General features: G+C 39.3%; 1 protein-coding gene across 1 annotated transcript in view; it reads left to right on the top strand.

The window, feature by feature from the left end:
* Nucleotides 1–18,862, top strand: part of TBX15 (T-box transcription factor 15) — a 95,101-nt gene that overhangs the window by 41,886 nt on the left and 34,353 nt on the right. The window contains exon 2 of the mRNA XM_061988753.1: nucleotides 15,693–15,906. Within this exon, the coding sequence (XP_061844737.1) occupies nucleotides 15,693–15,906 (214 nt within the window). The remainder of the gene's footprint in view (nucleotides 1–15,692; nucleotides 15,907–18,862) is intronic.

Below are 18,862 nucleotides of genomic sequence, written 5' to 3'. Positions count from 1 at the left end.
CACAGATTGTCCTGGCAATATCCTGCACAGGACACTTGCTTTGTGCTCCAAGGGCCTTTCTGTATGGAAGGTTCTTACTGCTTTTTTATTGATTGCCAATCAGTGTAAGGTATTCTTTAGTCATGGAAAAACAAAATCAGCATCGTACTTGCTATTGAAGTAAGTATCCATGGCCTGCAAGTCTACGTGGAGATGCCTCTCTGTATTTAGAAACACCAGAGCTATTACACTAAGCATGTTTTGTGGATGTGGCCTTCCCCTCCCACTCAGTAAACAGTGGAACTGGTTATTCTCTAGCTGGTTCTTCCTTCCAAGAATGGCATATTTCTTAGAGTAAAACACATAAAAGGGAGTTGACTGTCCTTCTGTAAAATACTTGATATAATGAGCTTGTGGGTGATTCTCCCCGACTGGAGAGAAAATATTAGAGAGGCAGGGGATGTAATAGATGGAATATTGGATCTACTTTGCTGCCTTCTGGGGGAAACTCATTGCTCCTATTTTCCAGTGAGGCCGCCAAGTGCATTAGTTTACCTTTCTGTAAATATCCTGACTTGTTTTAGCAGCAAAAAGATACCTGCGGCTGCAAAATGGTCATTTTGCAAAGACACCTTGAGATTCAGCTGTAGAAAGAGACATTAAGTTTCAGCCAGCCTTTTTTCTTTTTTCTTTTCCTCTGTGCTTCAGTGGAACTTACCTTCTTCAACTGTGCCATGTTATTAGTGAGGAGTGCTGTGAGACACGTTGTCTGCTCAGAGCTGGGAGAAGTCTGCAGATGGGTGAACGACTTCTTAGTACTAGTTTCTTTATACCTAAACACTGTAAGATCTCAATAAGGAGCAGTCTCTTCAGTCAGAATTCTGGATGCTTCATCCAGAAGGTACCAAAGGGTGTCCTATTGAAGCAAGCCTCCGTTTCTGTATCGTGTTGATGTATTCCTTCATCATGAAATGGAAGTGGGCAAGCAAGCTGCTGAGATGGTTTAAGAGGTCTCTACTTACCTGGTGCACACAGGAAGAAATGAGCTGATCTGCTCAAGCAGGTCAGACCCACAGCCAGAATGTAGAAAACAAGATTGTGTGACAAAAGCTGTGGAAAGAGAGGGGAAGAGTTGTATGGCAATGAGGACATTAACCTGTCTCACTGTCAATCTTTCTGCTGGGATGTTTTGTGAGAGGATGTAAGGCACAGGTGTTGCAATGTTTCCTGGACTGTCCTCTCTTTACAGCATTTGGTGTCAAGAAGCTAATTCCATTAAGCTGTCTGAATCCCCAAGCTCTTCTTATTCCTTACTCCTTACTCCTTACTCCTTACTCCTTACTCCTTACTCCTTACTCCTTACACTCTTACTACTTCTTACTCCTTACATTTTTTAAACTTCTGTTTTATCCCGGTTTTCTTTCCTTCCCTCCTTGTTTTTCCTTGCCTTCCCTTATGCATCACACTGAAGAGCAGCCCAGCTGCTTCTCAGATCCTGCTGTGCTCCAGGCTGGAAGGGATGGGTCACAGTTTTGCTTTGAAGCATCACTGTGGGGCTTTGCAACTGTACTAGGAGAGGAAATTGCTACCTCCTCCTGTAGCCACATGGTCAAGCTAAGCAGCATTAGAGACAAGCTTGGACTGCTTTTCACATCAAATTTTACCACACACAAAGAAGGTGACAGAAGTACGATTGAAGGGAGGGTGGAGAGAGGGGGAGAAAAGTATGGTGTTTTTCTTCTCTTTTCCCTGTGAGAACTGGTGGATCTCTTATTACTTTAATGCCTCTTTCCAACCACCTGTGCTGTAGGACAGGAAGGGCTGAAAGGAAGTCTTGAGGCACAGATGGCAGCATTTTGGCCACAAGGAAGAAATGGGAGGATTCACAAAAGCACCATGAAATAATGGGTTTAGAAGCGCAATAAGAGATGTCCTAGGTGGCTACTTGTGCACTTATATCCCACTCATAACAAAACCCCAGTGACAGTTAAAACTCTGCCTTTCAACACCAGCATCTGGGAAGGATGTGAGGTATCTGTAAATCGGTAAAGTCACCTTAAGACCTTTTATGTGGAATATGCTGAATGGTAACAAGTACTGGTAGCACTGGCAGATACTGTATTCTTGTTGTGCCTGTGTCCATGAGTGACTTTCCACCTCTGGGCTCTAGTGTAAATGATTTTGACTTTGCATTCTGTGCATTTTCTGCAGCAACACACTGTCAGTTTTCTTTGTGCCACAGTTGCTTGTGATGGAATGAGTAGTTCAGTCTGCAGGCTCTAATGCTGGATGACAGGGCTTTTTGGAAGGCACAAGGAAATTGCAAATTCAATGCATTATCTGTATATCTGTTTAGTAATGAAACAGTTAATGATATTATCAATACATTTGCCCTTCAATGTCTTAGTTAATGGCATGGTGAGATACATGAAACAAATCCCATCATTCAGACCTGATACTACAAGATGTCCAGAACCCTGAGAAAGTTCTGTTGTATTAAGGTATATCCATTTAACTGTCAGGGATTTTCACACACTTGAAATCTGGAAAATAGATTATTTAAAACTCATATCCTGAATGCTAAAGTAGAATTTAACGGTAATGTAAATTCTTGTTGTTTTCTGCTTCAAAAGTATGTGGAGTGTTTCCATTTCTTACCTGTAGATGAGAGAGAAAATTTTGAGAATTTGTGTTTTTCTTTCTAAGTGATTTTTTGGGTCATTTTCTAACCAGAAGTTCTAAAGTAATTAAGTAGAATGCATCACATTTCTGCCTCTTGTCTGCAGTAATATACAGCAAGTCATTCTTCCTGTTATTAAAAACCCTAACTTTTTTAGAGAGAAGATGGTTGGAATAATATGAATATAATTTTCCAAGTGTAGTATATGCTTGTAAGGGTTTTAAGAGAATGGGTTATGAAATAGTTTAGTTCTGCATGGCTGGAAATGTGTGGGTATTCATACATAAAGAAAATTACTATCCCTGGTTTTGACATCCATAAAGGATGCTATCTGAGGTCACAGAAGTCAACAGGTTTCTGAGGTCACCACTGATGCATTGACATTGCTGGTGAGGGAATCAGGCAAACCCAAGACCTTTGCAACTTCAGTGCTTCCAGACTCTGTACTTTCCAGCATATTTTGCTATAAGGTAGAATTTGCTGAGAGCATCGCAGTGGGGCATGTCATTGTTTCCAGTGCACTGAACTGAGAGCCAGGCAAGCACAAGCATTTTGAAAGGAAATACATTTCATAAAATACCAAACACAAACGATCATAAGTTTTTGCCTGTCTTCTCCTTGGACATATCTTTTAGTTTACATGTAGATGAAAGAAACAAAGGAAAACGAGATATTTCTAACATCCAGAAATATTGAATCATGCAAGTATCAATTTTAATGTTAAGCAGCAGGACGTTTTTAAGTTAACAGATATCTGGGTAATTGGATGTAATTCTTTATTTCCTTTTATTAGTTATACTCTGACTGTGAGCCTCAGCAGGTAAGGGCATGTAGGCCCACATACAGGTATGACTGAGAAACAGAGAGGTGTAGATCTGTGTGTGTGTATGTGCATTATGTGCAACACCTGTGAAGTGTTTCTGTAAAGAGGCATTCATACCCCGTTACTCAGAACAGACTAAATGTGCGCTTCAAGAATAAGTGCAGGCACTTGGTTATATTTCTGTATATTTCTGTGACTGTGAATGCCAGGTTAAGAGCACATAGTTTTTCAGTGAAGTGGAAAAGGTTATACACCTCTTCAGTGGATGTATAGATGAAGTGTTTGTGAGTTATGTGAAGATTAATTAAGTTCATGAAGTTATTACAGTTAGCTTGTGATTGCCAGATGTTGGAATAGGTGTGTGCATACATGCTGTTGCATCTGTTGTTTGGATAATAGGATATACAAATGTTGAACAACTGTGCAGTCTAGGTGTTATTCCACTCAGGACCATATCTTGAGTAGGCGTAAATCAGAGTGGCTCGGTGGAAGGCAACAAAGTCCAGTAGTGCATGCTTCTTTGAATCAGTATGTGTGACTGCATGTAGGGATTTTGATGTGTGGGATTGAGGTTGGCAGAATGTGTCAGGATATGACTTTTGGAGCTTGAGCTGAAGACAGTTAATAAAAGAGAAGAGAAAAAGCCAAACCAATCCAAGAATCACAGATATTAAGGGGAAAAAAACCCAATATGTGCACTGAGACTGATTCTGTAGGCTAAGTCAGTTTTGTGCTGTCATTTCTTGGTGGAAGTACATGGAAACTGTGGGATTTTAGAATACTAATCTTTTACATAATTTGGTTGCTGGCAGAGTCTGCTATGCAGCCCAACAGGAGCAGACCTGCAGAGTGAAATGGTTAGTGTTCAAGATCTGATGTTCAGACTGTCCAGACTGTCTGGCTTTTGAGTAAGGTTAATTGAATTTAGTTCCTGTGGTGGCAAGGGCCTGAGGTCTCTCACAGCCATGACCTCATTCCTTGTTATGCTGCTACTCCATCAGGGAATAGGTTATGTCTGCTGTTGTGCCACTTCTAAGCATGGATATGAAATTTCTACTACTCTGTCTTCCATCCTGCCTGTCTGCTGGATTGAGGAGGAATGTAACTCAGCATATCCTTCCTCTGCCTTACATGAAATATTGGAATCTTTATCTACAGGGCTTCTTCATGCCCTGGTTGTTAAATGCAGCCACAGCCTGGCTCTCATAGAAGCATTGTCTTTGTATGCATTGCGTGAAATGGCACATAGCTATTTTGCCTGGTCAATTGATATAGTATGGAAGTCCACTCATTTAGCCTTTTTAACCCCTAGATCTCTTTCAGCGTCCCCTTCCCTGTCTTCTGTCAACTACAGCTGCTGTTAATGTGCTACCTACATCAACCTTTCAGTGCATCTGGGCAGCGGTTTAATTATTCATTCTCAAACATCAGTGCCTGGTACCACTCCTTGAATGTGGAGTGGAGCATCAGCTTTTGCAACTCTGAAAACTTTTGCAGTTTTAATACTTTCTGTGAGTAACCTCATCTTAAGCATTTTTCACTTTTGAAGTTGCCTGATTATTTTAAAGTAGTTAAGATAATCGTTCCAATTGATATAAGCTACATTCTTGGTTGAAGTTGAAGGGGAGATTCCATTTATGGCTTGGCATGTGTGTCTGATATTTCAAATTTCAAATGATGTTGTTTTTATATGATAAGGTTGCCTTTCATAGCACATGCTGGATCAAAGTTCCTAATGCATCCTTTCCAAATCCATGCACAATACTCCTGTAATACAGTGCTGTAACCTATTCAGTCTCTTGTGCTTCTGTCCCCCATGAACTTATACCAACTCCATCCCCTCTTTTATCACTTTTAAAAGCAATTTTTTAATCTTCCTGGCTTGGTCTTCAAATACTAGAGGCTGAAAAAATCAGCAGTGTGCTCAGGTGCTCCTGGAGAATTTTTTCTCTCAACACTACCTGCACAGCTGCATAGTCAGAGGCAGAAAAAAAGAGCTGATTTGGATGCAAGACAGTTGAATGTGAATCAAATAAAGGAAGAATATATTTACCACTTGTGAAAAATATCCCAGACTCATTGCTTAGTAAAAACATCTGATCACTCTGCAGAGATCAAAACAGCAAACAGAAGGATGGGTTGCAAGAAGCTTCCCTTCAATGGAAAGTACCATTAAAAATACCATAATTTCTGCTGTGTTAGTTAGAGGCAGATCATTGATTTAAAAGTCAAATACACTTTTAAGAATTCAATCTCATACATTTTCTTATGTGTCTTTGTGTGTATTAAAAATAGAACAGAGAGGAAGCAATTAAATGTTTGGAGTAAAGGAGAAACTTTGTTATGAATAAAATCAGAAAGGATTTAGATTACAGACAAGAAGGTTAGATAGAGGACAATCAAAACTGTACTAGGGCTTATAATCTTCTAAAGTCTGGTTCAGAAAGAGATGTGGGGGATCTGAAGGACATTTTGGCTAATGTGGTATGTGGATGCAAAGAATGTAGTTTAATGATTTGCTGAACTATTACAGTTCAACAGGACTAGCCCAAAAGAAATTTGTAGATGATAAACAAAACAATTACACTTGAAAATTCAGCTTAATGGACCCGTATTTTTCTTGTAAAATCTTTCCCATGGAAATTTCCTAATGATGTTCTTTTAAAAGTGTTTCATTTAGAAAGGAAATACAAGCAATATATAGGGTTGTATTCCTCTCGTTCTAACACTGCAGAAAATGAACACTCATACTAAAAAGGCAATGCATTTTAAAGTGAAAAAGGACTCTTTCTCTTCATATGTGCACAATTACATGGTACAACGCACCACCACGTGACAGCAGTGCCAATAGCTCAGCAGAACTCAGTAAAGTGTTGGAGAATTCTTGTTATTAAGATGCCAGCTGGCTCCCTGATACTGCTGTCATGATAACCAGCATGGTATAGAGGAACATATGTAATGTCTCTTTCCCTGTGGTTTATAGGCCACCAAATATCAGCTTGCAAATATTTAAAATGTTAATCTTCATCTGTTTGAGCTCTGTTCATGCCTACAAAAAGAGAGCAATGTTTTCTGGACTTCACAGTAATTTTAAATTTCTAGTCGATTTCCCACTGGTCTTAGAGAGAATAGATACTTCTGCAGCATTAATCTTGTGTCATGTTTTCCTTTTTTACAAATGATTTTTTTTTTCTCTTGGCTGGCAGAGAGCAGTCCAAGCCGCAGAATCCAGAAACAGACTGTCCTAGACCTTGTGCCTGCTCCCATCAGGGAAGGGCTTGCCACAGAGCTGGGATCTAGTTTCACACTCCTGCACAACTTGTGGTTATTTGGAGCCAACGTTTTGGTTTAGGCTGGTCTCTAAATATTTGTTGTATGCTTTTATTTATAAGAATAATGGCTCTATGTTTATGGGCTACAGCATATAATGCATCTAATGCCGGGTCTCTTATTTTTTTTAGCTTTCCCTAACTTTAAAGAGTGTTTCCACTCTTTAATTTTACACAACCTCTTGGACATTGGCCAGACAAATTCTTTGTAGACTGTACAGTTCAGGATCTTGGCCAGATTAAAGTTGTCATCAATTTCACCTACCTCTTCTTTTAATAACATTCCACTTTCCCCTTAGTACTTCTTATGTTTTTAAAGGTTCTCAATGTTCCTCTGCATTTTCTTGAATATTATACTGTTTTACTTTGTTTCCTGATTTAACCGAGTCTTATATTTCTATATGCTCTTTTTAAGCTCTTTACCATTTTAGGTATGGGCTTTCTGAATATTTGCTACTGAGCAGTCTTTCTTTCAGGCTGTGCTGGTGATTCTTTGTTTTAAGGCAATGCTGACTGGCAGCTGCAGAGAATCTCGCGGAATTTTAAGAGTCTCTTGATTTCTTCAATACTTCAAATTACATTTTCCTCAAAGCTAGTCTGAGATACTGAATACCCAAGCTATTTTTTGTTTTCCAGGAGACAATAATGCAACACCAAACACTGAGTACAAGTTTTGCTGCTTCAGTGGGGTTTGTTCTCCTGAAAGATGATTGCCAGGAGTCTCTGCTGGGGAAAGGTTTTAAATACTTATACATTACTTTATAAACACTTTTAAATAATTGTAAGCCAAACAAGTTACCTCAGTCCAGAGCAAGCAAGTTTCTAGAACACGTTTGTTATTGATATCCATTTGATACAAAATTTTTAGTTGTGATGGGTAGTCTAAAGCACAGACCCAAGAGTTTCAGGCAGTTTTCCTGAGACAATAGGCTGGGGCTGGATGTGAAGTCTACAAAAGAAGTCCTATGCTGTGACACTACTCGGAACATTCTTGGTCACCTACCTTACACTTCTATAATGAGAATTTGTATTTCTAAAGGAAAAGTTTTGGAGCCCGGAAGCCAGCATCTCCAATTTTAGCAGAAGCAACTCAGAACTGGAGCTGGTTTCTTGGATGTCTGGCCCTAAACTGTGTGTTGGCAAGACATAGAAACTTTATTTTTCTCAGCATTCTTAAAAAACACAATAGATTGTGAGATAAGAAAATCACTGTAAAGTTTAACTGGGGCTGATATTCTTTCTTCTGGCTGGAGCATAAGTTCACTTTTGAGGGCAAACCCCCAGAGATAAGTATACTAGTAAACTCCAGCTGCTTTGCACTTCTCTGCCAATATTGAGAAGCCATAAACCCAATTTAACTTGCTGGTTAAACCAGGTTTACAGCTGTTTTGCATTGCTGGAGTAGAGCAGAGCAGCTGGAGCATACCAATGAATAAGGGTGAATTTTTCTTTGCTGGATCTTATGTCCCTTTCTCGAGTCTTACATGGAATAAGGCAAGGCAGAAGTATTCAGTTCTTGTCATTGCATAGTCACATTGATGCAAGACTTGCATTTAGAGTCAATGCCATCATGGTTTTTTGATCATTGCATTTGCTTTTATATTCTCCTACTAGTTGTGTTTGCCATGGGGATATAGATGTGTAATAGTTTCACGTCATAATGGCCTTATACTCAGTCTTTGTTTTGATGAGGACAATCATCAGCTTGGGTGTATTCACAAGCTTTTCTGGCTCAAGTTATCTTACAAAAACACCTTCTAAAACTGTAATTCAGGAGGACAAAGGAGTCTTTCAAGTTTAAGTGTCAGAGTAATTCTTCAATTCAGCATCAGATTTTCATAAAATCATTGAATGGTAGGGGTTGGAAGGGACCTCGAAAGATTATCCAGTCCAACTCCCCTGCTAAAGGTCCACCTAGATCAGGTAGCACAGGAGTATGCCCAGGCAGGTTTTGAAGACCTCCAGAGAAGGTGACTCCACATTGTCCCTGGGCAGCCTGTGCCCGGGCTCCCTCACCTGAACAGTGAAATAGTGTTTTCTTATGTTTAAATGGAACTTTTTGTGTTCCAGCTTCATCCCATTACCCCTTGTCCTGTTGCTAGATACAATAGAATAAAAGGGATGTCCCAACCTCCTAACACCCACCATTTAGGTGGTTTTAAATATTAACGAGATACCCCCACAGTCTCCTCCAAACTAAACAACCCCAGTTCCCACAGCTTTTCCTCAGAAGAAAGATGCTCCAGTTCCTTGATCATCTTGGTAGCCCTTGGTGACTCTCTCCAGAAGTTCCCTGTTCTTCTTGAGCTGAGGAGCCCAGAACTGGACACAGTAGTCCAGATGAGGCCTCGTGAGGGCAGAGTAGAAGGGGAGGATAATCTCCATCGACCTGCTGGCCACACTCTTCTTGATGCATGCCAGAATGTATCAGGTCTCTTTATTTGTCCAGGACACCTTTCCCCACTTATACAATATCTTCTCATTTTATCTTTTTAAGTTGTGTTGATGTCGATGTCATTTTATCCTTCTGTGGTTTCATAAAACGGTCTTAAGCTGGAAATTAATTACTTCAATGCTTCTTTTAGCTGTCTGAGATTGCAATGCAGCATGAATATAGAGGAAGTTCTTGGTTTGGACAAGCTTTAGTGATCTGGAGACAGTAAATTCTGATATTAGTGACAACTTATAGTCACTAATGTAATAATAATAACAACTATTTTTTTGGGGATAGACCAGACAATTTTTAAAAGGTCCTTTCCAATCCAAACTATTCTGTGATTTTGTTACCAGTAATAAACAGTTGACAAATTCTAGCTGTATACAGTTGATAATGGGCTTAACGCTAGAGGAAGGCACAATTAATGTAGCAGGGTATGTGAATGAATGGAAAACAGTTCAGACTGGATAAGAAAATACCTAAGAACACCTGCAGAACTACGTCTGTGTTATTTGTTGTGTCCAGCATGGGCATATGGTTACAATCACCTGGGAAGTGTTTAGAAACCTTTGCCTACAGCAAGAGCAATTGCCACATCAGCTGCATGAAGTGTAACCATGCTATATTCCAAATGGCTCTGCCTGCTTTGCCTCTGCTGCCTTTGCAACAGACAGACTTAAGTTACTGAGGTCTTTGTTTTACCTTCTGACTAAATATTAGTTATCAGAGGAAAACAGGTGTATATCTGATATAGCTGCACCACCAGGCACCACATCGTGGCCAGGTGAACTTCCACTCTTCCAAACTATTTGTATTTAGTCAGTTTTTGTTCTTTTGCTTCCATAGGGTGGTGACATTTTCTATCTGGATTCCAGTGGTGTTACACTACAACATGCATGGTTCCTATGCTGCTGATTTTGTAGAGTGGAAGTAGCCATTTTGAAAAACAGAAATCTAAAAAGAACCATGAGATCTGTCTGCAATTAGCAGCAAAAGTAAGGTGTCCACTCTGTCAACTACAGCTGAGTTCACAGAAAAAAAAAAAACAACCAGTCACGTCCCCTAGATTTTCTCTGCCCAAACATGTCCAAGACTTTGTACCTTCATTGTAGTCTGCAGATCCTGATTGCTAACAAATTGACTGCAGGGGGAGAGGGAAGGACCACCTGTTGCACTAACTGTTCACAAACCTTGCAAACAAAAATAAACAGTTAAAAAAAATTAATTCTCACAGCCTGTAACAGCTGCCACATTCCACCCAAGAGGAATCTTTATGCTAATGGAATCTGACAGGGTCTGCATTAGATATCTCCATATATGCAAATAAATTTAAAAAAAAGAAAAACAAGAAAAAGGAGAATAAGTCTTTAGGTCAGTGGTGGTTTATATATATAAGGTTTTTATCATTGTTCTCACTGCTGTAGTTTACATTCTTTGATACCTTGGAGAAAAATGTTTGTTGAGTGCATGAGCTGCATGATATGGCCAAGGACTAAACTGAACTCTTTGTGTTTTATTGGTTAAATGGGAGGAGCAAAATCCCTGCTGTGCTCCAGCTGCAGAGAAAATTCTGCTGAAGATCCATGTATGAAGCTGCTTAGAAAATTAATGTCTTTTAATGTCTCACATAGCAGTTTGCCTCTTGCACCAGACTGTTGAAAAAGCAGGGAATGTACACGAGAAATACCTAGTATTTGAGCTGTAGAGAGAAGTCAGTCAGTAGCATCTTGGTGTTCTGTGTAAGAGGACTCTGACCCTAGGTCACAGTGTTGTTACAGGAAACCAGTTGGGGTTGTTTTCCATCATCTTGGGGCACTCTCTAGGGATGCTGACCTTGCAGTTACTACGCTTGTGAGAATGGTGTTTTCCTTCCTATATGCCAACAAGAAGCCTGGGAATTTGAACCCATGAATCTTCTCCATAGACTTTTCAGTGGTGCTACGTGAGATAGTTTCAAGCTCCACGAAACACAGTGTTTGAAAGGTCCTATGTTTTTGACAGATCAGAACAAGTCTCATGGTCAAAAACAGTTGATTAGGCTGTTTGTCCAGCAAGCTGCCTGTAACAAGGGACAATATTTCAGGAATTTTTCTCTATATTATCTCTGGGGAGAATTTATTAGTCTGGAGGAGTTAAGCATTGACATTGTCTCTGCTCAGCAGATCCTTCTCCACACAGACCAGAAAGGCTGCATTTTCTTCTATCTAGACATCACTCCACAGAACAGGGGAAATAATTGATGGAAATATCAGGAAAAAAAAAAAAAAGAAAGTAAAGAAATAGGAAGAGTGGCGATGGATGGTTTTAGAAGAGATTTACAAGAAAAGAGGAAGGAAAGAGATAGAGCAATAGGAACTGTGCAGTCAGTAGGAGCTTTGGAGATGTTCAACTCAATAGCTATGGTGCAGCAGGAAGGGCCCTTCTTCAAGCATGTAGCCGAGTGGAAGGACCTTGTAGAGGAAAGTAGGGTAGTGCAAGTTCATGGATGCCCATAAAGGCAATGGGGAACATTTTGACCTGAGTATCTCAACTAAAAGTCCAGTGGAATACTGTAAGTTTAGAAAGCACAGTTGCATTCACTTCCGCTTTTGCCTCTTGGCAACAATGGATGGTTTTGAAATGTCTTTTCTCAAAGACTGTACTCTAACTTAGCAATAGAAACCATAAAATTGTTTTAATTGCCACTTGCCCAAAGTGACATCAGAGAACCAGCATTCCTATTCTAGTAGTCTGAGAAGGTTTCTTACCTCTGAAAGGAAGTATTTCCCTGTAACTGGACCTTGAATTCAGTATGTGGGGTTTTGCACAAGGCCTCTCTAAGGAAAGCCAAATAATATTTTCTTGACACTTTGGAGCTAGAAGAAATTAACAGGAAGCTTATCTTCTTCAGAAATACTTCTATTTGTCCTTTAGTCAGACACTATGTAGTACCACCCACAGTCTGCACTTCAGGGTATTCACTGACACAACTTCTGTTTTGTTGGAGCCTCAGGACCTATTCTCTAAATCCTCTCTGCTTACACCATCATAAAGTAGAAGTAACATCTTTGAGTTCACTGAAGTTCCACCCTATTGAAGCTGATGCAGGAAGAAAACCAAGCTCGCCGTTCAAATGCCAGAAGAAAGCTCAGGTCTTCTTCCTGACATGTCCTGTTGTGAGCAAATATGAGTGGCTTTGGCTGTGCTAGCTGCCAACTACCACAGACTGGTTCACCCTCCACCCCTCTGTATGTTGCTTACTTACAGATGTTGACACCTGTTTCTTGATTAATTCAGAATCCTAACACATGTAGAGAACTTTAGTTAAGAGTCACAATGTCTTACAGAGCTGGATGTCATTAAGAATGATTTTCATATGTCAGATGCACTTAACTTCCCCTGAATTCCCTGGGTCTGGGATGAACTCAGTCTCTCCAAGCGCCTACTGAGACTGAACTAAGAGCAGCAAGACTCTCCCATTTCCAAAATTGGAGGAAGGGGAGGTACTTGCTATTCTGTGCTCTAAATCAGGAGTAATTATAGGTCATATTTCAGGGCATAAAATAATAGTCCTTGAAAGAAAAGAAACTTTTCTCCTTAGCGTGGCACTGTATTATTGGGTACATACCAGCTTATTAGTAATTAGGGAATTTACTTTGCAATTTTCAGTTTGAGCCAGGGTGCCATGTTACATTCAAGGTTGTAGCTCTCCTTCCACTTTCATCACGGTCAGAAAAAGCCTTCCAAAAGTCTGTAAAATCACACATAAATTCAGACATGATATCAGCATAAAACCAGTGAGATGAGGCTTAAGCATCTGATATTTAATTTTCTGCAGCATGCAACTACAGTCGGTTCCCAGGGACCCCCAAGTCTCCAGCCACGTGTCCAGTTTGAAAAGCTGTCCAGGAAGTGCTGGAATGATGCGTAGACAGCATCTAGCCAAGTGCCATCTGTTGGCCATTTACCATACTACTTCAGATGATGCAAGGAGTTTCTGGGTGCCTGGAGCAAGCATAGCTGATGTGGCCTAAACCAGTCTCTTTAGATTCAAACCTGCAGTTTATTACATCATTTCGGGAGAAAGATTTCATAATGAACGCTTTCTCCTAGGTCCAATCTCTTCAGACTCATAGTGTGGTTTCTTTACTTTCTTAGGACCTCAGAGAAGATGTAAGACTTTTGGTTAATGGTTCAGAGCATGAATAGATATACAAAAAGATCTTACTGTGATTTGTGAAGCCTACCTTTTCTTTTTGTTGAAGGATAAAAGGGTTAATCAAAACCAAAATATCCAAAATATTGTGCAAAACAAATGTCCTAAGCATAGTGACCTTTACTCACTCTTACTCACTCCAGTTCTTTCAGGTGGAATAATTTGAACTGAAGGAAGCAGATAAATATCATTTTGCTCCCGCATCACTGCACTCCTGAAGAAGGGAGTAAATGTCTCAGCCTCTCTGTATTTTCAGATTGATTCTCTCTCTTGTGGCCTCAGAACCCTGGAAGGTTATCTTGTATTAGCTTTCATTAGCTTATGTCTAGGATATCAGTTTTGGGTGGTCTCCATGTAACAGTCCTCTGTTGGCAGGCTTGTGCTACTCCTTTAGAGGGATGGGTCAATTATTGCTTCAGCCCAACTTGAAAGTCAGTGGGAGACATAAAGGACTCCATATTTAAAGAGAATTGGGAACAATACATACTGAATCTTTCTCATATCCTGTAGAACTTCTACATTGTACTGGTGGATTGTCTAAGTCATTGTAAAAGTTTACCGAAAATGTCTTTCAACCAAAATGTCTACTATCCAATAACATAAAACATAGGGTTTTTGAAAAAGATAAATGCTTTATGATGACACTTGGGATGGGAAGTTTCTCATATACTATCAGCCAAACAGCTTTTTTCCATGCCACTACCTCAGTATGAATTTTCCAGAAATGTTTCAATATGTAAGGAAGTGGGGCTATTCGTTCTGCAGGTGATATCTTCAACCCCACCCTCTGCACTGATGTGCAAGCTACTCCAGCAGACAATGTCTCAGAAACACTGTAAATCTGAGACTTGGCCTGCATGACTTCAGGGTTATTAAGAGTTTCTGACATTTGCTTAGTATGGAAGGAATTTTAGCTGGAGTGATTTAGTCACATTTTTGACACTTTGTTTCATAGAGTTTCCCTTATAGACAGAGATATCTCTTTCTTTCTTAAAGTGCAGAAAATATATATAAATAGCTTTTTTATGCCTTTTCTGGGATGTACCTATGTGATCAGTGAGGACACTCTAAAGTGTTCTTTCTGTATCTTCTTTGACATTCATAGAGCTCTTTTTGAGCCATATGACTGTGTGCTTTACATAATTTTATTTCTCTGTCAATCACCTATGTAATACTAGTGCCAATTTGTTGGAAGTCAAGTTCAAGACATAAGCATATTTCTTTGCAGAAAGTGTTGTGAATTATTTTGATGTAGTATGGGTGTGCACTCTGTTGCGAAACAACACTGCTATTGCAAAATTCCATCTTAGCCCTATCATATGAGAACTACGACCATATATATATATATGTGTGTGTGTGTGTGTACATATAAATATATATATATATATACCATACATACCTAATACATGCATGAGATATCTTTACAAGTAATTGACCATCCAACTTAACATACCAAACTGGACTTTTGAACTAGTCAAACTTCATGTTTTTTATTTGTTTGCTTATATTATGAACAAATATTTTTTTTTCTTCTTGCCCATAAAGAGAAATGGTTGTCTTGTGTACTCTTTTCTGCAGTTTGCTTCAATTGCTTTATTTGTTAACATATTCCATATGTTCACTATCTCCTTTTTTTGTCCTTCAGTAGCCTAAAGCATTCTCCTCACCAAAAGCTGCATGGTTATTTCCCCAGGAAATATCATTGTTCCAGAAAAGATATTATAGGAGAAAATAAAACACATTTCTGAAACGTTGCTGCCAAGGAGCAAAATAAAAAAATGTTCATTGTTTTTGAGCACAAGGATATTAAAAGGAAAAAACCAAAAGTGTCGTATAAAAATTTCAATAGTAGTGAGGGAAAATATTAAATTAAATGGAATGTAATTTTCCAGTGAGCCCATCTAATCTTGGACTGAAAGCATGAGTTGAATGATTTTTTTATTTCTGCTTTTTTAATCTACATTTTGTACACCATTCTCAGTATTGTTTGTTGCTGTTTATAGTTTATGTTGAGAGACCTTTTTTCTTCTCCTTCTAAAACTTTACAAAAAGGGTAGATGTCATGTTGGAAACCCAAAGGCCCAAATCAGGCTATAAATCCTAACAAATCACAAATATGTGTTTATACATATATGTATAGAAGGCCATAGTGCTACTCTTCAGAAATTCCCTTTTTGTCTTTCCTCTTCCTTTGCTTTATTCACATCAGGTAGAACTGAAGTGTCTCACCTGGTGTGTTTACTTTGCAGACTCTGAGCAGAGCACTGGGTCTGACACAGAGGTTCTGGCAGAAAGGACATCCTGCTCGTTTGGCTCCCATTCTGACCTTACATCTGGTAGCTCAGGCCCTCAGCCTCCTCCATCTTCATCCATGGAAGAGATCCAGGTAGAGCTGCAGTGTGCTGACCTCTGGAAAAGATTTCATGACATTGGGACAGAGATGATCATCACAAAAGCAGGCAGGTAAGATATCTCTGGCTTTCTGTATAGTAAAAAAAAAAACCAAACCCTCAACAAAACCCTTTCTTTTTTTAAGAATGAAACTCTATTTTTGTCTTCATAAGTGAAAGGAATAAATATGCAGGAAAAATTAAATGAATGTCAGAGTCTCTCAGCTGTATCTCTTACTAGCTTTCTTAAGATAAATAAAGTTTCATATTACTATTTGAATCAGCGGCTCTGAAAGAGAATTAGCAGCTGCAGGAAACTGTTGAGGATAGTCTTTGCTTTGAGCAAATAAATCAGGAAATGGTCATTGTATTGTTGGCTGTACTGAATTTAAGATGAGTTATGAATTTAGGGGTGAGTCATTTGAGTTTCCTTTCAAGTTTCCACAGCACTTCAGGAGCCAGTTGATTTAATCTCAAATACAGTGAAACTCAAGCTCACCTTAGCACCAAATGAATGCCTTCCTGCAATTCTAAAGTGTTAATGACTTCCTGTGTGAAAAAATACGAAGGCTTAACGTTCGTTAATAGTCAGTTGCTATTGCAACTGACACCACATCAGTTGAGAGTGGGAAGAGCTGCTAATAAGCCAGATTTTTTTTAAAAAAGGAAACTCACCCTGCTATGCTGTTAGCCAAGGGTAAGACCTTCATTGCTGTCTGCTGATAGGAAATGGCTAGAAGGTTGTTTGCCAAGGCACGAATTGAATCTAGTTGTAAATCGCTGCAGATCCCCCCAGACAAGGACTCGTAGCCCCCTTTACGTTGACGTGATGTCCCTCGCTTCCACCTTAACGAGGTTTCGCTTGCGAGGGACGCGGTGAGGGATGTGATCAGCACCACGGACAGCGCGGGGGGCACGGCGGCCAGCCCACGTGACCGTCCCAGGAGCTGTCCTGCCCTTTCCTCAAGCGCGCCGAAGGGAATTTCCACCACGTCTAGGAGGAAATTGAACTCCGACAAACCCACGGTGCTCTATCATTCATAATTTTGTTTCATGTCTGTGCTCTCAGAATTTGTCAGAACTGCGAGATTTGTTGTTTGAGGCTTTTAGCCTGTGGCCCCATTAAGAACACGTAAACTGAGGAAAGTTGTATCGCACATCCCTGATAATCCCTGAAGATTAACAGAGGCAGATTGGCTCTCAGTTTCAGATATAGGATCTCACTGGCACAGAAAGCATCTTGCATCAATACAGACTGGGCTGCTGGTTTTGCCCTTCTGCCTGAAATAGGAGAGAGAAACTAACAGGAATAACAGAAATGATAACTCTTGCTCTTTGGAAATGTCAATGCAGACTCAGAGAAAACTGTTGTTTAGCCTCTTTTCATAGGAGGTGATAATGAGACCTAAACAGATTAAGAAATCTGTCCAGCATCATTAAATATGGCACCGGCAGAACCAAATTCCGTGCTTTTGACTTCTTTATCCTGGTGCCTGGGCCGTGCTGTCTCAGAAAATTACAATATATACTAATACTGATTAGAATTAATTTTCTTATGGCACATAGAGTAGATAGACTCAACAGCAGCATAAATATCTTGAAGCCCAACAACACTAGTAAGTGTTAAAACGGCCAGAGCTTAGCTGTGTGAAGATAATTTCAGCAGCTCACATCTTTCTAAATGAACTTGATGATCTTTCTGGGATCTTAAACAAATATACTGTGATTCCATTTATTTTTGAAATACAAAAGTCACCAAAAAAGTTTCAATAGCAATGCCACTGCAATTTTTCAAATAGTTCCATGCAATTTCTCATGAAAGAATTGACAGCATTGGCAGGAGTCCTGGAGAAGGAAGGCTTCATGGGAAAAAGCACTGTGAAATATTCTGGGGAGATATAATTAAATTAAATAGTTCAGATCAATTTAAAAAATAAAATTAAAAAATTTGGTCAGACTGATGGACATATACTAAGAAGATTCTGTAGTTCCCTAAAAGTTTTTAAGGAAATAACAACATGGGATACGTCACTGTTTGTTTTTTTTTTTTTTTTTTAAAAAAAACCAACTTGGTCCTGTGCTATCTTCAAGCTATGAACTCTTATTTGTTGATTGGAACTATGTATCTTGGCACTTTTGACGTAAAACTGTTGTTCTGACATTTATGAATTGAAATGTTCCATGGAACTTGCCATTCTTATTGCCTTTCTGGCTAATCTCATATCATCATAACAAATAATAGACACATATCCCTAACTACACAGCAGTAAAAGGAAGCTGATTAAGAGTTATTGAGAGAAGTACATAGTTCCTTCCATATGGATACATGATACAGCCAGGAAAAATGAGCACCATTTAGTAAAGAACCATCCCAAAACAAAACATTCACTTCCCTAGCCTAATTTTTTCTCTTTGCTTCAACCTGGCCCCAAACAGAAAAGAATGTGCTTTTTTCAATTTTCTTAGATTTTGGCTCAAAAGTTTTGATTTTCATGTTTTGGAGGAGAGATCTCTAAGATCTGGGGAAAACCTTGGTCTGCATTTTCTGATGAAATACACTTCCATAGTTATTCAGCTGTCAGAGGTGTTCAACATCACATGTTGAGAAAGACAGACAGATTTTATTTTAAAGAGTCAAAGCAATATTTTTTTTTAAAATAATTTTCAGTAGGGAATAGACATAAGGAAACCTGTAAGGACTGTAAAGAATATTTATCTTTCCAAGATTTTTTTCTGTAACATCGTTACTAACATTTTCTGCCCAGGAAGGGTGTGGAGTCTCCTTCCTTGGAGGTCTTCAAGACCCACCTGGATGCATTCCTGTGTGACCTGATCTAGGTGGACCTGCTTTAGCAGGGGGTTTGAACTAGATGATCTCTAAAGGTCCCTCCAACCCCTACCATTCTGTGATTCTATGTTTCCATGATTTTCAAGTACCTTTACAAGTTCCAGTCTAGATTATTTTTTCACTTATGAAAGACCATGTATCACAGTACAGAGTCATAACTATACAACTCACATATTCTTCA

The sequence above is a fragment of the Colius striatus genome, chromosome 1 (assembly GCF_028858725.1).
Source record: "Colius striatus isolate bColStr4 chromosome 1, bColStr4.1.hap1, whole genome shotgun sequence".
In the NCBI taxonomy this organism is placed as follows: domain Eukaryota; kingdom Metazoa; phylum Chordata; class Aves; order Coliiformes; family Coliidae; genus Colius; species Colius striatus.
This window is presented reverse-complemented; position numbering and strand designations above follow the sequence as displayed.